The sequence below is a fragment of the Coenobita brevimanus genome, chromosome 43 (assembly GCF_032717465.1).
Source record: "Coenobita brevimanus isolate Jiangsu-jjx chromosome 43, ASM3271746v2, whole genome shotgun sequence".
Lineage (NCBI taxonomy): Eukaryota > Metazoa > Arthropoda > Malacostraca > Decapoda > Coenobitidae > Coenobita > Coenobita brevimanus.
The window spans coordinates 26,338,119-26,362,782 of NC_136996.1; the positions used below are offsets into that span (position 1 = coordinate 26,338,119).

Below are 24,664 nucleotides of genomic sequence, written 5' to 3' on the forward strand. Positions count from 1 at the left end.
CTGGCGATCTTCTCACCTACCTTTCAGACTCCTGGTCATCCTCCTTTCGGGACTTTGGCGAAAGCTTTGCCATTGCACTTGACATCTCAAAGGCTTTCGATCGAGTCTGGCATAAATCTTTAATTTCCAAACTGCCCTCCTACGGTTTCTATCCTTCTATCTGTGCCTTCATCGCTAGCTTCCTTTCTGGTCGTTCTATAGCCGCTGTTATAGACGGCCATCGTTCTTCTCCTAGATCTATCAACAGTGGTGTTCCTCAGGGCTCTGTCCTATCACCAACTCTCTTCCTTTTATTCATCAATGATCTTCTAAGCTGTACATCTAACCCTATCCACTCATATGCTGATGACTCCACCCTTCACCTTTCCATTCGGTTCCCGCAACGCCCATCTCAACAGTTACTTCAACAAACAAGGGATGAGGCTATGGCACACCTAATGTCTGACTTGGCTCGTATCTCTGACTGGGGTAAAAATAATATGGTTGTCTTTAATGCATCTAAGACTCAGTTCTTACACCTTTCAACCCGACAAAGTCTTCCACAGGTATACCCACTAATGTTTAATAATATTCAGCTTAATCCTACATCATCCTTGAACATGCTTGGGGTTTCATTTACTCGGGACTTATTATGGAAAGATCATATTACATCTCTTGTAAAATCTGCTTCCAAGAGATTGGGTGTGCTAAGCCGACTCCGCTCTTTCTTTACCCCTGCGCAATTGTTGACTCTATACAGGGGTTTTATCTGCCCCTGTGTGGAGTACAACTCTCATGTGTGGGGAGGCTCCCCTCATACAGCTCTTCTCAATAGGGTGGAGTCAAAGGCTTTTCGTCTCATTAACTCTCCTCCTCTTACTGACTCCCTTCAACCTCTGTCTCTTCGCCGCACTGTTGCATCTTTATCTCTTTTCTATCGCTACTTTAATGGTCACTGCTCCTCTGAACTGTCTGCTTGCATTCCTCCACCTCTACGACGGGCGCATGGCACCCGTCTGGCAGCAGACTCTCATCCTTTTTCTGTCCAACTCTCTAGTGCAAGAATTGACCGTTACTCCCAGTCTTTCATTTATGCAACGGGTCAACTCTGGAACTGTCTCCCTCTGTCTGTGTTTCCTGCTGCCTGTGATCTCCAGTCTTTCAAACGCAGTGTGTCCAGGCATCTCAAAATGATCAGATCTTGAATTTGGCTCTATATTGTATTTTGTTTTTCTCTTGGAGGGAACTGTTACTGCGGGCTCATGGCCTTTGGTTCCTTCTTCCTTGCATAAAAAAGAAAAAAAAAAAAACTTATAAAATACTTTATTGTTACAACTTAATTTTAAACACTTTTCAAATACTTTACTGTACACTTTATACGCCTTATTATTTACAATCTTTCAAACTAAAGATGTTCACGATGTTTGTCTATTTCACTCATCACTTGGCACCCTTGAACTTTTCCTGATATATAAAAATTTAGTTTAGTCAGCTCCTCGACTCCGATAAAAGCGAATTTCGGTATATTGAAGTCCTTTATATCGAGGTTTTACTATACAGTATTGTGTAGTGACTAATCAGGGGTGAAATTGATGTCTTATTGAATACAGCAGTTATATTGGTCACATAAGAATTATACTGAGAGTTGGAAATGGTGGTTATTGGAAGATTATGTAAAAAAGTTTCAGCCTGTCTTGAACACTTTTGGCCAGAGTAGTTTTATTTACCTGATAAACAGTATTTCTGTTTGTGGGTATTATTCTTTCATTTGAACAGTTCACAGCACTGTGACATCAAGATACAGTAATGATTAATATTTCATCTTTCCCAATGATAATAGAGTGGTAACTTCTTATTAGCAACATACCGGTGTCAGGCTAATACCACACGACTGGAGGTGAGAATCCGTACCATAGAGGGTCAGTATGGTACCCTACAAGCCTACATCACACCACGGCTTCAGCCAAAGTGCTGCCAGGTATGTTCTCTCAAGTTCAGGTATGTAATACAGTACTGAATAATTATGTTTTTCAAAGCATCTATAACTTTATTTTAGTGTATACATGCTTTTTAGAAGGGCTGTGTGACAAACTAATACTGTACAATCCTTTTGGAGTCTGTTTTTTTGTTTCATTCAAAATACTGGACACATTTCTCACCTTGTGGCACTATGAGGATAATTTTTTTACCTCCATATTTTTTACCGATCTTTTCATTGATCTCAGTGCCATGGACATACAGTACAATAGTTACTGTACTTTTAAAAATGCAGATCTCAAACAAGGTGCTAGAAGAAGTCACACTGTATTACATGAGTAATATTCTTATATTCTAAATTGTATTGTATTGGTAATATGCCTTTGCATTGTGTCACACTTACAGGTGCGGCAGTACCGAATCAAGCCTTTGTCACTACACTCGCGCGTCCACTCCTTTGATCAGACGCGCCCCTACAACACTCTCATCCTGAAAGGGCAATTCACTTTGCCAGAGATACATGCTTGGGTTGTGTTCTGTCTCCCTGAGCTGCCTGAACGAACTCCAGCTTCTGAACAAGCTGAGTTCACCTTCCTTTCTACATTTTTAGACACCCAGGTGAGGGCAGTTGAAATTTGATTACCAACCATGTGTTACATTCATGTAATGCAAGATACTGTTATACCGGTGTTTTACTGCTGGATATGCTGAATCATCTTAGTCGTTGGTTGTTGTGGACAGGTGTCACCAAAGTTAAATCTGTCTGTCTATCTATCTATTGCCAGACGCCTCAATCCCGTTTGGGGTGGCCACAAACAAATCGCCTCCAAGTCACCCTGTCCCCCGCCATTCCACTGCCCTGCTCCTAACTCACACCCCCCTCCCTCATATACCTCTCCACCCCATCCCTCCATCTCATTCTCGGCCTCCCCCTCCCTCTTCCCCCCTCCACCTCACTCACATACACTCTCTTCATCAGTCTTTCATCCTCCATCCTCTCCATATGGCCAAACCACCTCAGTGTGTTCCTCATAACGCTTCCTATCACATCCACATCCACACCACAACGCTCCTTTATATCCTCATTCGTCAGCCTGTCTCTCCACGTGGCTCCACAGGCTCCTCTTAAATAACTCATTTCCACTGCTCTCACTCTTGACTTGTGTCCTTCCAACAATGTCCAAGCTTCACTTCCGTACGTTAGAGTTGGTATCACAATACTGTCATGTAGTAACTTTTTCACTTCCATGCTCACTTCCGTTTCTTATCACTGCTTTCAAAGAACCAGCAGCCTTTCTTCCCTGCTGTACCCTTTCAAGCACTTCACCCTCCAAACCTCCATCCTTACTCATCACACTACCCAAGTACTTAAACGTACTCACATTTTCCAATTCCTCACCATCCAACCTCGCTGTACATTCACTAACTTCACCTCTTTCAAAGACCATCAATTTACTCTTCCCTACATTCACCTTTAGATTCCGTTTCTTATACACTCTCTCAAACTCATCCACCAAGCCTTGCAGCTCCCCTTCGTCTTCACTCAACAACACAGTATCATCTGCAAACAACAGTACAGGGAGTTTCCAAACACTATCCTCTCTCACCAGGGCCACTCCAACATCCACTACCCTACCTTGTACCTCTTTTATTACCCCATCCATGTACAGATTGAACAACCATGGAAACATGACACATCCCTGTTTCAACCCAACTTTCAGAGAGAAAAATTCACTTAGTTCACCATCCACACGCACTGCAGCCTTCGCACCATCGTACATACTCTTCACAGCATTCAACAACTTCCCATCTACTCCATATATTCTTAACACTTTCCACAATCCTTGTCTATCCACCCTGTCATATGCTTTCTCCAAATCCATGAAAGCCGCATACAACTTCTTTCCCTTCTCTAGAAACTTTTCCACTAAAGATCTAAGAATGAATATCTGATCTACACAATGTAGCTAGTTGTATGGATTCATTAATTTAGGAATGATTAAATTTAAGGCACATTTACTCCTGACACACTGTAGTTAGCATCCATGCTTTTGGTTTTCCTTTTCCTGTTTTTGAGTCAGAGGGATTGTTGAGGTTTATAGGTCACGTAATGCTGTTCAGGAGCAAGTTGCTTGTCACTGACCTCAAATTTCTGGGCTGAGTAGGCTAGCTTCGGGCCCCATGTTCCTGATGGGACAGTCAGTGATAGATGATGGATGGATGAATGAATGAATGGAATTTTACCAACCCTAATGAACTAGTGGAAAATTTTAATTGAGATAATATTACTTTTGTAAGTTTTGTTAAATCACGAGAGCATGCATGTATTTCTTCAGCTGCACTGTGTATACAGCGCTGGTGAAGCTGTGTTCAAATCAGACAACATCTCCACCATCTCCATTCTGAAGGATGTGCTCACCAAAGAGGCCACAAGAAAGAAGGTATGTAATGGCTGGGGTTTTATTGTAATGCAAGGAACTTTACCTCATTCACAGTGGAGAGATATTTTATGCACGCTATTCCAGACAATTTTATTCAGCTTAGGGGAATCTAATAGGTATAGAAGGGGTTAGCTATAACTTACAACCCCTCCACTACTAGAGGCTCTTCCCAAAGTATGTATTGTACAATAGTATGTCTATCTATCTATCTATTGCCAGACGCCATAATCCCTTACGGGGTGGCCATTTGAGTTATTTGTTTTACAGGTAGGGGCACTAACCCTCCACCAACCGACTTGACACGTAGGGAGCACGTATGGTTTGGTTATATGGTTACCACCTAGTGTTGTAAATGGTTTCTTGGCTTACAGGAAACCATTTGGCTTGTCACTCAATGTAAAGCCACCTGTAACGGAAAGAAAAGCAATAAGTAGTGACAGGAAAGATTGGAGAATTAGGAAGAGAGGAGGGCAGGCACAGAAAAAGAATGATAAAGGCTATATATATATATACAGTATATATGTATACAGTATATATACAGTATACACACACACACACACACACACACACACACACACACACACACACACACACACACACACACACACCTAGGTCCCAATTAGTGCATGATCAAATAATGCGATTCCCAAATACAGTAGTGCAAGCTGTCTCTATATCCATGTCTCAGATCAACATTGCTGGTGAAGCCAATACAGCAGATGTGATTACTGCAGCATCTATCAAGGTTGCATGACAGGAGGTGAGACAAGAGGAGGTTACACCGATGTCAGCAACACCAGAAACACCAGGAGAGCTCTCCATAATGCAAGTCAGCCGAATCTTGGCTGCTGCAGATGCCTTAACCCTTTGATTGCAGCGGCCTTAACGACAACCAACTGAATGTGCTCAGTGTGGAGAAATGTGAAAAAAAATAGTGTGTTTTCAACTCATGTTTTATCCCACTTATCCTTGATCTTAAGAGCTAATATTTTTGTCAGCCAAACTTCAATCTTTCTACTATCATTTGCAACAAACTGCATGTCCGTATGTATTCCAAGCCCAGAGAACGATTTGAGAGAATACAAAGTGTGTTTTGATCGTCTGACGCAGGAAAGAGCCCAGGCAGTGAGGCGGAAATTTCCACCAAACCACAAGATTTTTTCCTTACAAACTAGGGTTACTGCCACATTACAACATCACAATAATTACAATAATAATAAATAAATAAAAAATTCTAGCCAGTCTAGTATGGTTTTATGATATTCCACAATGTTTACACTAGATTTTAGCAAAACAGTAGCAATAAGAGGAAAATCATTACAGACTTTATAAAACTTCATTGAATGACTTTTATTACCACTTACTTTTATAAAACTTATTGATATAATGTCATGAGTCATTTCATACCATAGAAGCACAGTTTGCAACTGCAAAAATGTTCGCTTGCTAATGTGCTTAGTAATGACTTTGATTATAGCAAAAGTCACTAAATCACTTGTATAATTTATCACAGTATAATATAAAATAACACTTTCAGCCACTCTGCTATGATTTTAGTGCAATTTGGGTGCGTATTACTTATTATTTATGAGAGGGGGGAGAGCAAACTAGTTTGGACCAGCTCATCGAGAAGGGGGGGGGGGATAGCAAACCTGTTTAGATCAGCTCATCGAGGGTATGTGTACATGTTTGCGTGTATGTTCGTATACAGTTACTTAGTACTGGGGTAATTATCGGTGTTTAAAAGTTTAACTCCCTAAAATTGGAGTCACTCATCCATCAAATGAATTTTTCCCCATAAGTTATGTGTTTCTATTAGTGCGATATCAAATTGCACACGCTCACACATCCACCATATGGGTGTGTTAATTGGGACCAAGGTGTATATATATATATATATATATATATATATATGTGTGTGTGTGTGTGTGTGTATATATGTGTGTGTATGTACAGCATATATCTTTCCTTCATTCTTTCCTCTTCCTTCTGCCTGTGGGTAACTCTACACTGAATGACAAGCCAAATGGTTTCCTGGTGTACAGGAAACCATTTACTACACTGGGTGGTAACCATATAACCAAATTATGGCATCTGATGGTTAGTGGGTAATTAAGGTGCTCCAATCGGAAAGTGCCTGTGTAGGTTTATATCCAAGGGGTAGTTAGGGTTTATTGCTCACGTAATGCCATTAAGGGATGAGTGAGGCTGGTCTCTCTCATCTTAAATGCCAGGACCAACTTGCCTAGCCCTGGGATCCTACCTTCCTCATGGGGCAGTGCTGGATTGGATGATGGATGAGAAATGGATATATATATATATATATATATATATATATATATATATATATATATATATATATATATATATATATATATATATATATATATATATATATATATATATATATATACACAGTGTATATATATATATATATATATATGTATGTATGTGTACAGTAAAGCCTCACTGCAACGGACTAATTGGGGCCCAAGCCAGTTCAAAAAAAAATGAAAGTCCGATAAAAGCAACATCTGGACTCCCCCCCTGGACTTCCTCCTTTTGTTTATGCAAAGAGGTGTGCTTGTCATTCATGCATTTATTCTCTCTCTCTCTCTCTCTCTCTCTCTCTCTCTCTCTCTCTCTCTCTCTCTCTCTCTCTCTACCCCTGCACTGGGCACATCCATTTTACTTCACATATTTTTGTCTTCATCGTCACCTTCATTTTCACCTTCCCATTAATTTTTAACTTTGCTTTCAGTTCATTTTGACATTCACATTCACCTTCACTTCCATGCTCACTTTCACTTTCATATTCACTCTCACCTTCACACTCGTTGTCACTATTACTCATTTTGAATTTCAGTTTCACCTTCACTTGCAACTTTACTTTCTCACTTTCACATTTACCTTTGCTATTACTTTCACTCACCTTTACTTTTGCTCTCCCATCTCGTACTTTCACATTCCCTTTTCAACTTCACTTTTCACCTTCAATTTTTCCTTCACTTTCACTTTCATCTTCATGTTCACCTTCAGTTTCACATTGATCTTCACTTTCACCTTCACTTCTGCCTTCACCTTTACTTTCACCTTCACCTTCACTTTCATTTTCACCCTCACTTCCTTCACCATCACTTTCACCTTTACTTTCACTTTTGACTTCACCTTCACTTCCACTTTCACCTTCGCATTCACATTCATTTTTACTTTCACCTTCACTTTCACCTTCACTTTCACCTTTGCTTTCACATTCACTTTCACCTCTCTCTGCCCTGGAGAGAGAGGGAGGGAGGGAATATAGAAGGAGAGAGAGAGGAAAGACCAAGGTTAGGCCTATCTCCCTCATTTGTTAATGCGAAGGGGATGTCATTTATCATTCCTGCATTTATGCGTTTATTCTCTCTTTCTTTCTCTCTCTCTCTCTCTCTCTCTCTCTGTTGACTTTGACATTCACATTTACTTTCATATTCACTCCCATGCTTTCTTTCACCCTCACCTTTACACTCATTTTCACAAATATTTTCATTTTCAGTTCCAAATTCACCCTCTCTCTCTCTCTCTCTCACTGGAGAGAGACGGAGAGGAAGGGAAGCAATGGAGGAGGAGGAGGAGGAGAGAGAGAGAGAGAGAGAGGAGGGATCGATGTTATGGTATCTCCTCCATTTGTTTATTCATTCGTTTATTCGAAGAGGCAAGAGGCTGACTTCTGGCTTTATTGGACTTTTCCTGATACAATACATAAGAACTAAGTCCAGTCGGCTCCGCGAGTCCAGTAAAAGCGAATTCCTCTATATTGAAGTCTGTTATATCGAGGTTTTACTGTACACACACACATTTATGTGTACATATATATATATATATATGTACTGTATATATCTTGGGTGTCTTCCCTTTCCTCTCCTCCATCCTTCTTTACTTCCATTCTCTTGTGTCTTTCTTTCCTTCATTCTTTCCTCGTCCTTCCGCCTACGGGTGACTTTACACCCCCTCTACTGTCTTTCTTTCCTTCATTCTTTCCTCTTCCTTCTGCCTGTGGGTGACTACACTGAGTGACAAGCCAAATGGTTTCCTGTACACCAGGAAACCATTTACTACGCTGGGTGGTAACCATACTGTTATATTTTGGCGCTTGTGGTTTAATGGGTAATTACGGTGCTCCAGTCGGATTGAGCCGGTATAGGTTTATATCCAAGGAGTGGTTGGGGTTTATTGCTCACATAATTCCACTCAGGGATTAGTGAGGCTGGTCACTCTTATCTTAAATGTCAAGACCAACTTGCCTAGCCCCGGGCTTCTATGCTACTTATGGGGCAACGTAGGATTAGATGATGAATGAATGAATGATGAATATACAGTACATATAGGATCATATGAAAAACTCAGCATTGGTTATATGATGAAAAGAAATATTTTTCAATAATTCAGTGGTTCGTCTGTCTGCCATCTAATCCTCTGATTGTATTTATTTCCTAGCTTACTAGTTTTGCCAAAGTTTCCCATCCCTAGACCCCTGCACTGCAGGTAGGACAGTACAGGACTGCATGGTAGATGAGTAAATGATAGTTGGATGGATTGGTGAATGTAATATAGTAATACTAAGTCTGATAGAAAAGTATCCGACCTTTAACCGGTTAAAAAAAAAAAAAGAAGCTTATTTACTGAATTCAGACTTTAATCTCCCCCCAAAGTAATCCTCTTTAGACTCAACACACATAGCCCATTGAGCCTTCCATTGCTGGACACATTTTTCAAAGTCAGTTTTTGGAATTGCCAACAAGGATGTTTGTTGCAATTGTCTCTTATCTCCTTTGTGTCCTCAGATCTCAGTCCATTAAGCTGCATCTTCAGTTTAAGAAATAGCCATGTCAGAAGAGCAGGGAGCCAGCTGTATCTGTGTGATGTTATGTTTGGCCAAAAAATTCTGGATGAGGTGAAATGACGACCATTGTTGTGGTCGATCTGCCATTCCTCCACTTTTCACAACTCTTGTTGCTTGCAATGCACTGCATTCCGTAGGCGACAGAGAACTCCCAGATAGTACTCTTTATTGATTGTTTGGCCATCTAGAATGTACTCATAATGAACAACACCCTGGTAGTTAAAAAGTAAAAAAAAAAAATGTCAGCATTAGCTTTGCCTTGCCCCAAACCTGCTGTGCCTTCTTTGGCCATAGCTTCATCGCCAAAACCCTGTGGAATCATCTAGATGGTTTCAGATTGCATGTCACCAAGTTTTTGACAAAATTTGTTGCAATAACATTGCTCGATTTACTTGGTCACAGTGGCACTAAACGAGAAAATGACAAGCAAGAAGAACATGTCCTCAAACAAACGCTGCTTGGCATCGACAGGGCTGGACAGCAGCACTGAACATATTTGAGCATGTGCACAGTTATTCAAGGTCACACTCCACTGATTCGCATCGCCATGCTCCTAGTTTATGAGAAAAAAGATATGGTTGGATACTTTACTATCAGACCTCTTATTAAAAAAGTAAATTTGCTGTACTGACTTGGACAATTTTGCTAAGGTACGGCTGGACATCTCATGTGATGTAAGTGAAGAAAGTGTGGTCCACGCTCTTCACCTCCTTCACCCGCGCCTTGAGGCTCAGCTCATGTTGGCCAAGCAGGTAACAAAGCGCAGTTCCTTTAACCCTTTCCCTGCAGTTGGTACACTTTGATATATTATTCAGGCCAACAGAAGAAGACTTTGATCTGCTGAGAGAAATCCTAGCAGTCAGCAGCTTGAAAAACTGTCTAAAGTAAATCTTTCCCCACTATTGGCACAAATGGGAATTTAAGTTAAGCAGATGCTTTTGTTCAGCCAAGAGGAAGTCCAACAGTTAGTGAGATAATAGTAAAGTGCTTTATATCATTGCACACCAGCAAGGAGATTATTATAATTTTGCAGCATATTTCTTGCAGCTCAGTGCCAAAATTAAAGATGATTGTGGCACTGCATCCTTTCCATAGCACTTTTTCAGCACTAGCACCATATTTTAGTATTTATATCTTGCTACAGCTGAGCATTAAAGATGGAGATGTGGAAGTTTAGGCCAAGTTAAAGTCTTCCTCTTAAAACATCACCAGTAGCCTCACTTTAATGCAACATACTCTTTATCATTGTTTCCAGTATCCTGTCTGCATATCCACACCAGCTCATTGTGTTTCATTCATTCATTCTACTGGAAACAGGGGCCAAGATGCTAAGATGATGACATTGATGAATTCAGTATTATGAAAACTATTAAGTGGATATCTTAAGAGTTCTTTCTTCTTTACGCCACTGCCCCTCAAGAATACCTAACATACAAGTTTTTTTTTAGTTGTTGCTACTGTTTTTTTTTGCTTTTTTTTAGCAAAAGGAAGCGTCATAATTCTTGGGGGAGGAGAGGGGGGGTTCTTTTGCCTTCTTGCTCCCTGCATGTGTTCCTCATTCATATTTCCCCAAGTTATGTCCATCCTTCTGCCTACTGCTACTTCTCTTTTTTTCTTGTCATGCTCTGCCTCATATAGTCAGACTGTTTTTGCCTGATTAAGCTGGGTTACACACAAATACTAACTCTTGATTGCATATTACTGTAGTTGTGAGGTAGAATTATTATTCATTGTCATTGTTCAGTATCTAAGTGGATGGTTCACGATCGGTGTGGACGTGCAACAAGGTTTTGTGATGTCCCTATGGTTGCCAAATATATACTGTATATGGATGGGGTGATGAGAAGTAAAAACATGAGTAATGGAGAGGGGGATGGCATTGGTAATGAATGGCATATCTCAAATTTGTTGCATGCTGATGATGCAGTACTACTTGCAAATACCGGACAAAAACTTGGTAGACTAGTGCAGAGTCTTGCTGATGTCTGTGAGCATTGTGCCATGAGAGTAAATCTAGAGAAGATTAATGTGATGATTATTGAGAGAGGTGACTCCCAATGTGATGGTACAGTGAATGGAGAGAGACTGGAATTGGTGGGAGTTCAAATACTTGGGTACAGTGATAGAAAAGAGAAGAAAATGTGCAAAAAAAGTGAAAAGTAGAGTGACACAAGGAAGGAAAGTTGCTGATGCAATGAAGGCCTTGATAAGAAACAGAAGCTTGCGTGTTGCAGCTACACGAGGCTTACATGAAGAAATGTTAGTGCCAACTTTAACATATGGATGTGAGACTATGGTCTGACATGAAAATGAAAAGTCAAGGGTGAGAGCAGTGGAGATGGGACTACTGAGGAATCCATGTGGAGTACAGAGAGTGGATAGGATACGAAATAATGTGATTCGTAAAAGATGTGGGGTGAGGAAGTCTGTGGACACCAGAATCGAAGAGAGTGTACTGAGATGGTATGGTAATGTTGAGAGAATGGATAACAATAGAGTGATGAAAAAGGTATATCTGAGTGAATTTGAAAGAAGGAGGAGGCAAAGTAGGCCAAAGAGAAGGTGGAGAGATATGGTGGATGAGTGTTTGAGGACGAGAGGTTTGGAAGTCGGTGAGGCTAGGGAACTGACAAGGGATTGTGCTGGGTGGATGAATATTGTGAAGAGTGCATGATCATGGATTTGGCACCCCTTTTTAACATGACAGCGTCCGGATTGACTCTATCAGATATGTTTAGTGCAGCTACAGCACGTGGTGAATGTTTTTGGCATATCAGATAGAACCAGGAATATGGGGGCTTGAATGGTGAGCGAATGGAAGTGTGGTCCATTGGATTGGGCGAATTTGGGATATCTGGACATTTCTACTCCTCACCCTGCTCTAGGGTGGGAAAGGAGGTCCGGATGATGGTGATGATGATTGTTTAGATCACTCTTCCGGTCTGACTACACTTGATTAAAGATCTTTGCCAAGTTTGAAGAAACGTGGTAGTACCCCTCTTCTCTTCCATCCATGCTTTGCCAAACCACTTGCATTCCTCACATTATTATCAGCTCATGTTATACATCTCATTTTTCCCTACAACACCCCATTAAGGTTTTGGTAACTTTACTGGGCTGTCCTTGCTTTTGGTTGGAGCTTTGCATTACTGATTCTCAAGTTATTTGATCATTTTGGTCACTGTTATACCATTCCATCGCATCTACTCTCTACTTATGTCAGGTAGGTCAGTTTCCTTTCTGATGCATCATGTCAAAGCTAATCATCAGTGTGAAGAAAAACATACCAAACCTTTCTCAGCCAGTGAATACAGTCACGTCCCACTATACAATAGGACTGTGTCAAGCAAAAACCTATCACATAACAATTTATCATATACCTTTAGTGAGGTTGACATAAGATCGGTTCAGTGGGGTTAGGGAGGATGCCCTCGACTGCAAATTCTAAAATCTAGAAAACTATACCCTTTTAGGCTAGCCTTGGCACCTTCACTAGCGCCATGCTTTCCACAAGGGGTAGCATGCTTGCCAGACAGGATTTCCAAGTCGCAAGTTTCAGTATTTCACACACAAAAAGTTATCACATCACTTAATATCACTCTCTTCACTATTTGTTACACACTTGCACTGATACTTGGTGATAGCATTGGTGTTTCAGTGGCTTTCATGCACAAAATGGAATATTGTACAAGGCAGATAGTTACAGGGGATGTAAACACCGAGCAGCCATCTAGGCTCAATCAGCTGACCATCAGCTTGCGTGTATCACTGTCCCCATGAGATTCTTGGAGGAGGCCGTCGCAGTTTTCGTTCTGACATAGTTTTGACCAGTTCTTTTATCATTATTCCAATATAGGTTACAAATTTTGAATTATCATCGTATCTGTTTATCATATAGCGAACAATCATATGATGAGATTTGACTGTATTAGCCTGCAGAGGAAAGTGAGAAGTAGAAAGATGAAATATAAGCAAACTTAGGTCCCTGACTGTACCAGCCATGTCATATATTTCAGTCTGAATAAAATCATTTATTATTCCAGGTGTCACTGATAGAAGCATTGCGAGAACTGGGATGCCATGAAGCAGATACCAGCTTCCTTTCTCCCGAGTATCAACATATTTTGGACTCTGCTGATTCACTCCAGGCTCAGTACAGGAAGCAGCCGTGCCACCTTGAGCGCCTTTATGGTCAGTACTGTACTCTGCTTTCTTTACTGGCTCCAATATAATGGTTCCTGTTTAAAGTGGCCCTGGAGGTTTCGTAACACCTCTTCCTTAGATTTATTCTACCCATTACACCTCAGTATTTTCTTTTATATTATGGATGTCAACTTTAACAACATTAAAATGAAATAAACACCATACAGTATATTGCCAAGGTGTAATATTCAGAGTAAATTGCTAAGGAAGATATGCTGTTAAGCCACTGATGCCAACTAGATTATGGACCAATATCAGAAAAAAAGATTTGTTTAAAGGTAACCGGTGACTTGTTTTCACCAACCCTGGTAGGCACTGTGATGGTGATGTGTGTTTACAAGTTTTGCATCTAGCAGTGTGTGTTTGCATTCTGATTTATTTGCCAGTCTCATGACTGTCTTTTTGAGTGGAAATTATATCGTTCCAATTGTGACTCTCATAAAATGGTTGAGATAACTGAGAGCAGCAACATTTGGCCATGATTGTCCATTGTTGAAATGTTTGTGTACATATACTTTTGTGTATGCTTGTTTACCAGTTGTGTCAGCCTTTCCGATTAATATTTAATTTTATTAATTAACCTTATGATGGATGGTGTACTTTTCTTATGACCTTTTCTTCTGAATAGAATTGTGAGATGATGGCCAGAGTTGGTAAAATTCTCAAGTGCTGCAACTGTGTAAGTTAAGATTTGAAGAAGTCCCCATAGTATCATGTTAATAGTGTGTCCAGCCCATTTAACCTTTTAATATAGTGATGCCTTTCATAAATCAATCTTATTATCACAAAATAATTAAATTTGTCACTCTGATTCTCTTCTGGTAATACTGGAGTTGATACAGGTTATATCTAATCTCTCCAGGTCAGAAAGTCACCTCTAAGCAGAGTAAACTCACCTGTTGGTTAAAAAAAAATAATAATAAAATAACGGGATTCAGAGGTTTAATTCTTTCAGTGTGTTGACATGTCTGTCTGTCCATAGCCATATGCTGTGATGTCAGAAGAGATGACCATGAACTCATCACCTTCATGTCAGCCTGTCCTCTTCCATCAGGCTTTCCTCCCTCCCAACTCACACCACCCTCATCCATATATCTTACCATAAGCAGACACTTCTGTTCAACACAGGGGAGAAGTCTTGCAGTAAAGGAGTTTCATTAGAGGCTTTATCTAACTCCTCCAGTCTGAAAGGATTCTTCTGAGCAAAATAAATCCTCTGATAGTAACTAGAAAAAGTGAGAAAGACATCATGTGAATGAAGTTGTTAATGCCTGAAGTTGATTCTTGTCTTTATAGTGATGTAAAGTGAAGCCTTTGTTTGGCAGGTGTATGTGAAATGCAGCTGTAAAGAAAAAAAATATGCTGATGGCCAGGTCTGTCTGGTGGAGTCAGGATTCTGGTGACTTGAATGGTTGTATGGCATGTTTCAGTGGACATCCTGTTGATAGGTCTCTCACTTTCATAATTTCTCTTTCTGGATCCTGCCTCACCCCATCCTTAGGCAGGAAAAAAGGCCAGAGTGATTATTATGATGATCATAATGATAATGGTGGTGGTGGTGGATGTTTAACAGATTACTGACAGAGATTTATTTTGCAGGGATGATTACAGACCTCTACATTGACAAGTTCAAGTTCAAAGGTGTTAATGTGAAGAGTCAAGTCCCTCACCTATTGGAGATCCTTGACAACTATGGCTCACTCAGTATCCAGCATCTTATCAACTTCTTTCAGGCACAGTGATTTATAATGCATGATGTGATATATTATTATACTGTGGTATCATACTGATCTGCTTCATGGTCTAGTGGTTAGAACAATGCTGTTGAAGTGATAGCCATTCATAAATTCAGTTCCCAAGGTTTTTTTTTTTTTTTTTTTTTTTTTTTTTTATAACAAGTAATCAGATAACTTTACACATAATATTGTGGCACCAATGCCTCGTAACAAAATAAGTTCATTATTTTAATTGCTGTTATGCTGTACAGCTCACTACTTACATAGCCAATTTTTAATAGAAAACAGTATGACCAGTATTCTGTGCAGTGACTCATTGGTAGGGTTGTAGCTAATTAGACAATGTGCATGCATACATATGACATCAACATTTTGTAAGAATTCAGTTGTAAGCTCAAGCACCAAACTGATTTTCAGGTTGAAGTTAATATGCAAATTGTATACCTCTAATAAAAACTATATCACAGCCCAAGTCAGACAATAACTACTGCAGCCTACAAAATGATGTACAGCCCAACTCTTGACATTATCAACTGGTGAACATGAAAAGGTTTCATCTGTAGACTAGTATCTTAAAGAGAAATAAAATAGACCTTTGCCACTTGCTGATTCTTTATATCACTACTAGCCCTAGTCTTTCTGAAAATAGGATCTGACAGAGGACATAATTGCCGTAGGAAACTGAAATCCAGGTAAACAGTTCAAAACTAAGGGTTTTGGAGACTCCAGAACTACTACTTCACTTCTGTACACAGGGTATGAGATATCCTCAACTTCTGGAAGGTAGAATAAGCCCTCAGACTTCTTTACAAAGGACACTGTCATCTCCCCATTTTTATCAAAAGACTGGACTCTTCCAGTGTACAGTTGTGAGCAGATGACTCGAGGCCACCTAGTCCACCAACATGTTGGTGTTTTATCTGGTAACAGTGGTAACTATGAACTTGACCGAGATTCAGTTGGCTGTTCAGACTAGAACAAACCCATTGATAATTTGTCAGTGTGCAGTTCTAACTGGTCTCCAATCTATATCATGCAAGTAAATGTATTATATGTCATACACATGGTAGTTATATTTATAACCATAGTATTACAGCATAGTATTACAACATAGGCATCCAAATAGTGTTGCGTTCATTCATGTGTGACACACAGGTATCAGTAGTGATTTATTTGGTTCGACTATTGTCGTGAACCAAACAACCTTTACCAGTTTTCAAGAGTTATACTGTAGGGTTATCAGCTTCCCCGCAACCTAGCATTATTATCACAAAAATGCTGTCATGCCAATCATCCCTCACTGTGAACCTCACTTTCGTTGAAGCCTAAATCCGAAGCAGGTGGGAGAGTTAAATGTTCACACCACAGTAGGCAGAACATGGGGAGGGGTGTGTGGGAGTTATAAGGAGGGTGGTGGGTGAGGAAGGGAGGGACAAGGTGGGACGTCAGATGGACGGAGGAAGGGGGAGGGGGCAGGTGGTTGGCTGCAGTATTAAACGTATATGAGATTAAAGGTTGTAATAAGTTTGTTTTGACATACGCAACCAATGTTTGTTTAATATTCGAGTGGTAAAGTCGAACAATTACTCTCTTTAAATATTTATCATCATGAATGGGCCAATTGGTTCCACCTCCATGCCTCTCCCCATACGTGGTGTCACGTGGTGCCTACATCAGAAACTGAGGTGGTGATGGAGCTACACACTTGGGATACCCGTGTGTCTCACATGAATGAATGCACCACTATTTGGATGCCTGTGTTGTAATCCTATGGTTATAAATACCTGTATATCTACCATGTGTATGACAGGTTAATCATTATCGATGTAATACATTTACTTGCATGATATTGTTTGGAGACCAGTTAGACCTGCAAAATGACAGTTTATCTCTGGGTCTGTTTCATCCGAACAGCCAACCGAATCTCGGTCAAGTTCAACCACTGTTACCAGATAAAACACCAACATGTTGGTGGACTAGGTGACCTCAAGTCATCTGCTCACAACTGTACACCTGAAATGATGGTGTCTGAACCCTGCCTCTGGCTGACATCTGATGTTTCTCAACCTTGACTTCAATCCAAGAGTCTTGTCCTGGCTCAGTCAAGGGTAGCTTGATGCCACAATCACCACCATCATCTATGTCAGTGCTACTGTCTGCAGTACCATGACTGCTGATATTATTCCTATCTTCTTCATCTGCAGAGGATGAGGTTATATCATCCGCAGCTTTGGGCTCAAAAACTTGCACCTGTTCAGCCTTGGGTTTGTACTTGGGTTGAAGTCTAGTGGGTTTTGGCTTGTTAATCTAGTCGAGCTGTCTCCTTCTCTTTTCCAATTCATCTTTTACTTTCTGTTCATTCTGTCACTGTAATTCTTGCATCATCTTATGTGATGAAATGGAATATACTTTGTCTAACACATTCCTTACTACCTTAGGTCCTTTTCCTGGTCTGTGTTCAGGGTAGAACTTATGGCACTTGAAGAATGGACTAATGTCTGGTGATGCCTCTTAAGAGCTTGATCCAGACATCCCACTAGGTCCAGGTGCAGGACTTGAAGGTGTGCCATTAGGATTGGGTGGACTTGCAGTTTCATTGGTAGTAGACGGGACACTTCTGGGGGGAGAAAAATTTTTACCTTGGTGAAAGTCGAAAAATTAACCCTGTTTTGCGGTTGAAGGGACAGACCTGCTGAGCTAATTGCGTACTTTAGGGGTTAAGAAACATCAACTGATTAGCGGCAAGCAGTACGGGTTTCTAACTGGACAATCGGTGTACTGTACTCCAACTGATCACTGCTATGGACAAGTGGAGTGAAATTATGGATAAGGGAGGTGCGGTGGGTGTTGCGTATTGTGACTTTGAGAAAGCTTTTGACAAAGTGCCACATCGGCGACTAATGGAAAAAGTCAAGAGCTATAATGTAGGAGGCAACATATTGGGGTAGATCGCTGCATTTCTGAGAGACAGAAAACAGAGGGTGGTGGTAAATGGTGATAAATCGGACTGGAAGGAAATGATCAGCGGAATGCCGCAGGGATTGGTGTTGGGGCCATCACTGTTTGTGATATACATAAACGACCTTCCAGACAGTGTAAAAAATAGCGAACTATATTTAAATGCAGACGACATGAAAGTTTTCAGAAAAATGTGATAGAGAAGATGAAATGAAACTCCAGGAGGATCTTGATAAGATGAGACAGTGGTCTGAAAAGTGGCAGCTACGGTTTCATCCAGAAAAATGTGTAGTTATGAGATTATGTACATCAAATGTGGAAAAGCCAAAGTATGTCATGGATAAAGAGTTGAGAGCAGTTGTTCAGGAGAAAGACTCAGGAGTAGTTATTGATCGAGACTTGAAGTTTGAAGTACATTTAGCAGAAAAAATAAGGAATGCAAACAGGATGGTTGGACTGATCAGAAGGACCTTTGTGACATTGGATGAAACCATTTTTAAAGCATTATTCGTGGCTTTGGTGTGCCATCATCTCGAATATGCCAACCAGGCCTGGTGTCCATTTAAGAAGAAGGATTTAGAAACAGTAGAAGGAGTACAAATAGGGCAACAAAATTTGTACCAACACTGAAGTACCTAACTTATCCTGAGCGTTTAGAGAAGCTGGAACTTCCTACATTGGCCTATAGGAAGTCCAGAGGTGACATGATTGAAACATTCAAGATAGTGAACTGCATGTATGATGAGACACTTTGTGAAGGACTTGTTGATAGATCTGACTCAGTGACCCGTGGAAATGGCAAGAAATTATATAGAGAGCAAGGTTAAATATCAGGAAATATGCCTTCTGAGACAGAGTGGTAAACATGTGGAACAGTCTACCAGAGGCAGTAGTGAATGCAAAATCTGTCACTGAATTTGAGAAAAAGTTGGATAAAGTATGGGCACACCAGAAACAGAAATACGAATTTTTAGAAAAAATGGAGCACACTCCCCATGACCACAGTGACCGCACAACTGCGAGAGATAGTTCAAGTGATCTAGAGCTGGAGTCACAGGCTCAGTAGCCTCTTCCAGGGTTCTTTTGTGAGTTTATTGCTTCACTGAAAGCCAAACTGCCAATACATGTGCCAGTTAAATATACATTTTTCACTGAGAAAAATACTTTAATCACAAATGAGAGGATAAATACTGTACTTATATCAACAACCCTTTATATTTATCTTTTACCTGTTATGTACTATGACTATCTTGTTAATGTAAAATGTAATATCATTCAGCATGAAATAAATGACCTTAATTTAAATTTGTGCCAATGTTATGTTTCACTTGCATTGTAAAGTTAACTTGACAGGTTTGGCATGTACTGTTAATTATGCATTTTATGTTAAATAATTTTAAATGTATATATATGCTGTGTGTATGTATCTAGGCCTGTAATTACTGAAATTTCCAAAATAAGTAAATTTTTGGCAAGTTTCCAGAATTACACCTAGCTCACACTGACGCATAAAATTGTCAATTTTCAACGTTTTATAGTGTGATTAATTTGAATCTAATATTCATGTCGGATTTTTTTTTTTTTTTACACCAGTGCAAGCTAATCCAACCAATATAAACTAAACTAACCTAACCTAGGACCTAACCTGAAGATTAAAAAGGGAGAACAACTGCAGTAGGCCAATAGGCCCATGCTAGACAGCTCCCACAAAAGTGTGACTTATCTACCCTGCCTAAAATAGCCCATGCAGGCCCATGCCAGACATTCTCACAGAGTGTGACCACAAGAATGATAAATTTTATATGCAACCTATACCTGCCATATGCTTATCTAGCCTATGCTTGAAATTTTCTAGAGAGGGAGCAGCAACTACGTTACTGGGTAACCTATTCCATTCATCAGCTACTCGATTTACAGTCAGTGATCCCTACCCTGACGTATGGAAGCGAGGCGTGGACCTTGCAAGAGGGGAACAAGTCAAGAGTGAGAGCAGTGGAAATGAGTTACTTGAGAGGAGCATGTGGAGTGACGTGGAGGGACAGGTTGACGAATGAAGAAGTGAAGGAACGTTGTGGGGTTGATGTGGATGTGATTGAAAAGATTAGGAGAAATACACTGAGGTGGTTTGGACATGTGGAGAGAATGGAGAATGAAAGACTGACTAAGAAGGTGTATGTAGGTGAGGTGGAGGGAGGGAGAGGGAGGGGTAGACCGAGGATGAGGTGGAGGGATGGAGTTGAGAGGTATATGAGGGAGGGGGGGTTGAGTTGGGGGGAGGGTAGTCAATTGGTGGGTGACAGAGTGACTTGGAGGCGTTTTGTCTGCGGCCACCCTTTGCGGGATTAGGGCGTCGGGCTATAGATAGATAGATAGATAGTATACAATCCCTACCCCCTTGGCCCCACATCAAAAATTTACTGATTACCAAGATAATTTACATGTACTGTACAGTATGTCAATTGCAGCTAGCTATTTTACACATATACAGTGTGAATGTCAGTTTTAGTGGTAGGTGGGGGCACTCACCATCCACTCACTTGATGTAGTGCTGCTCTCATGTGTCTGCCCTTTCCTCTCCATCCTTCTTTCCTTCCATTCTCTTCTGTCTTTCTTTCCTTCATTCTTTCCTTGTCCTACTGCCTACAGGTGACATTACACTCCTTCTTCTGTCTTTCTTTCCTTCATTCTTTCCTCTTCCTTCAGCCTGTGGGTGACTATACATTGAGTGACAAGCCAAATGGTTTCCTGTACTCCAGGAAACCATTTACTATGCTGGGTGGTAACCATATAACCAAATTTTGGCGACTGGTGGTTTAGTGGGTAATTATTGTGCTCCAATCGGATTGAGCCGGTGAAGGTTTATATCCAAGGGGTGGTTGGGGTTGATTGCTCATGTGATGCCACTCAGGGATGAGTGAGGTTGGTCACTCTCATCTTAAATGTTGGGACCAACTGCCTAGCCTCGGGCTTCTACACTCCTCATGGGGCAATGTAGGAGTGGATGATGGATGAATGGATGGATGTCAGTTTACCTTGAGGGATGCCCCTGTGAACTTTGACGGGGTGTTCACCAAATAGTGGTAGTTGCCGTATCTGAGATCCGGTTTCGGTCCCCAATCCTTGAAACTGGTGAACTTCTCACTAGATTGTGTAAGGATCCAGCCCCAAACACTTTATCTTGATCCTGTACATATCTTTGTGGCACTGATCCAGATTTCTGCATACATCTGACAGTTCCATCTCTGACAGCCACTACTGCTAGGGCCGAGGAGTTTGATTGTGATGCGATGCGATGCGATGATTGGTAGAGGGATACCTTTGCATTGGCCCCTCTTGTGATATCTCTTGGTTTTCCAATTTATTCATTGCTGAGCTCCTTGATTTTTTCTCTCTCTTTTTCCAGCACTTTTATGTGTGAATTGTTTTATTCTTTCAAAATCTTCCACTTCAAATAATAGCTGTCCTAAAATATCCTTTTTACTTTCTAGACCCCCTGGGGGTAAGGGGGTTTTCAAGAATACTCACCCAGTATCCCTGCTTGTCGTACAAGGCGACTAAAAGGGTTGGCGGAGAGTTAGTGCCCCTCCCCGGAAAACAGCTAACTAAAAAAGCGAACAAGAAGCCTCAGACAAGGACTGACCAAAAGATGACGACCAAGGACTGGACAGTGGACATGGTACGGATCGCAACATGGAATGTAAGGGGTGCGAATGATGAGGTGAAAGAGAGAGAGATTGTCCAGGTGCTTGAGGGTGCAAAAGTGGATGTATGTGGGGTAACTGAAACTAAATGGAGGGGAGAGAGTGTGAGAGAATGGGAGTATGGATGGGGTATATGTGCAGGAGTAGGTGAGAATGAGAGGGCAAAAGAAGGAATGTGTATTGTTGTGGGGAAAAGATGGAAGAAGAACATAAGAGAGTATGGATCAGTTGGGTCTAGGATTGTGTGGGTAAGATTGAAAGTTGGAATACAAATGTGGATGATTGTGTTCGTGTATGCGCCAATGCAAGATCATGCAAACAGAGTGAGAGAAGAGTTCTGGACAAACGTGGAAGTGTGCATGGAAAAGTTTGGAAGGAATGAGAGAGTGTTTTTGATTGGTGATATGAATGGTAAGGTAGGGAATGTGAAGGTGGATGGAATAGTTGGTGAGTGGGGTGTCCCTGCTGAGATAGATGAGAATGGCAGTGCGTTAGTGGACACTTGTGCCGGGAGGGGGTTGGTGATAGCCAATACCCTCTTCAGGCACAAAATGATCCACAGGTATACATGGTGAGTGATGAGAAGAGTGGGTGGTGAACTGAATGACAGGAAGGCAATGATTGATTATGTGTGTGTGAATGAAAGGATGCGAAGATGTGTAATGGATGCAAGAGCTTATAGAGGTTGAGGGAGTGGACTTTCTGACCACTACTTGGTGGTGGCCAGTATCAAGATCCAAGCAAGATGGAGAAATAGAAGAAGGGAAGGACGGGAAGAAGGTGTAGTTGCAAGGAGAGTGGAAAGGTTACAAGAGGATGAGAAACTGGCAGAATATAAGAGAGAAGTAGCAGAATGATTGGGTAAATATGAATTGGAGCAGATGGGGGATGTGGAAGGTGTGTGCAGGATATTCACAGAAGAAATATGTGCAGCATGTGATGTGGTGTGTGGGATGAAGAGAAGACGAAGAGGGATGCAAGGAATAGCGTGGTGAAATGACGAGGTGAGACAGGCTGTGGCACAAAAGAAGAAAGCATACAATGAAAAGAGGAGAAATAGGGGTGTGGAAGAAATTGAGAGGCGGAAGAGAGAGTTAAGTAGAAAGGAAGAGAGATGTGAAAAGATTAGTAAGAGAGAGTAAGAAGAGAGTGGATGAGGAATTTGGAAGGAATTTGAGTGTAAAGTGGAGGGACTGTAAGAAAATGTTCTGGAAAGAGGTGAAGAGAGTAAGACAGGATGGCCGTGAAGTTAGCAGGGGAGTGAAAGATAAAAATGGTAAATTACTAGTGGAGAAGGGAGAAAAAGTGAGCAGATGGAGAGAACACTTTAAGGAATTGTTGAACATAGAGGATGGAAGGAATGCGAGTATAAGTGGCTGGGGAATGGCTGGGAGAAGAAGGGAGGTGAGAAGACAGGAAGAAATCAGTAGGATAGAAGTTGTGGAAGCAATGAAGAAAGTCAAATTGGGGAAAGCCCCAAGAATAGATGGAGTGTGTGGTGACATGCTGAAGTATGGGGGAGAGATAGTAGTAGAATGGATGTGGAAGATGTGCAGTTTGGCCTGGGAGGAAGGTAGAGTCCTGGAGGATTGGAAGTCAGGTATAATTATTCCCTTGTACAAAGGAAAAGGGGAGAAAGAAGTGTGGTAATCATAGGGGCATTTGTCTTCTTAGTGCAATAGGAAAAGTGTATTGTAGGATACTTATTGACAGAGTTAGGGAAAGAACAGAGGAATTTGTTGGAGAAGAACAGGGAGGCTTTAGGAAGGGGAGAAGTTGTGTAGATCAGATATTCATTCTTAGATCTTCAATGGAAAAGTTTCTAGAGAAGGGAAAGAAGTTGTATGCGGCTTTCATAGATTTGGAGAAAGCATATGACAGGGTGGGTAGACAAGGATTGTGGAAAGTATTAAGAATATATGGAGTAGATGGGAAGTTGTTGAATACTGTGAAGAGTATGTATGATGGTGCTAAGGCTGCAGTGCAAATGGATGGTGAACTGAGTGAATTTTTCTCTTTGAAGGTTGGGTTGAAACAGGGGTGTGTCATGTCTCCATGGTTGTTCAATCTGTACATGGATGGGGTAATAAAAGAGGTACAAGGTAGGGCAGTGGATGTTGGAGTGGCCCTGGTGAGAGAGGGTAGTGTTTGGAAAGTCCCTGTACTGTTGTTTGCAGATAATACAGTACTGTGTTGTTGAGTGAAGACGAAGGGGAGCTGCAAGGCTTGGTGGATGAGTTTGAGAGAGTGTGTAAGAAACGGAATCTAAAGGTGAATGTAGGGAAGAGTAAAGTGATGGTCTTTGAGAGAGGTGAAGTCAGTGAATGTACCGTGAGGTTGGATGGTAAGGAAATGGAAAATGTGAGTACGTTTAAGTACCTGGGTTGTGTGATAAGTAAGGATGGAAATTTGGAGGGTGAATGCTTGAAAGGGTACAACAAGGAAGAAAGGTTGCTGGTTCCTTGAAAGCAGTGATAAGAAACAGGGAAGTGAGCATGGAAGTGCAAAAGTTACATGACAGTATTGTGATACCAACTCTAATGTATGGAAGTGAAGCTTGGACTTTGTTGGCAGGACACAAGTCAAGAGTGAGAGCAGTGGAAATGAGTTATTTAAGAGGAGCCTGTGGAGTCACATGGAGAACCAGACTGACAAACGAGGATATAAAGGAGCGTAGTGGTGTGGATGTGGACATAGGAAGCATTAGGAGGAACACACTGAGGTGGTTTGGCCATGTGGAGAGGATGGAGAGTGAGAGACTAATGAGGAGAGTGTATGTGAGTGAGG

At 41.1% G+C, this 24,664-nt stretch overlaps 1 protein-coding gene across 1 annotated transcript in view; it reads left to right on the plus strand.

Annotated features, from left to right (window-relative positions):
* The window catches only part of LOC145397820 (BBSome complex member BBS7-like), a 115,275-nt gene extending 99,942 nt beyond the window's left edge, over positions 1 to 15,333 (plus strand). The window contains exons 15-20 of the mRNA XM_080270848.1: positions 1,820 to 1,957; positions 2,362 to 2,574; positions 4,293 to 4,397; positions 9,930 to 10,031; positions 13,323 to 13,470; positions 15,082 to 15,333. Of these exons, the coding sequence (XP_080126974.1) occupies positions 1,820 to 1,957; positions 2,362 to 2,574; positions 4,293 to 4,397; positions 9,930 to 10,031; positions 13,323 to 13,470; positions 15,082 to 15,224 (849 nt within the window). The 3' untranslated portion in view covers positions 15,225 to 15,333. The remainder of the gene's footprint in view (positions 1 to 1,819; positions 1,958 to 2,361; positions 2,575 to 4,292; positions 4,398 to 9,929; positions 10,032 to 13,322; positions 13,471 to 15,081) is intronic.
* Positions 15,334 to 24,664: the final 9,331 nt, after the last annotated feature.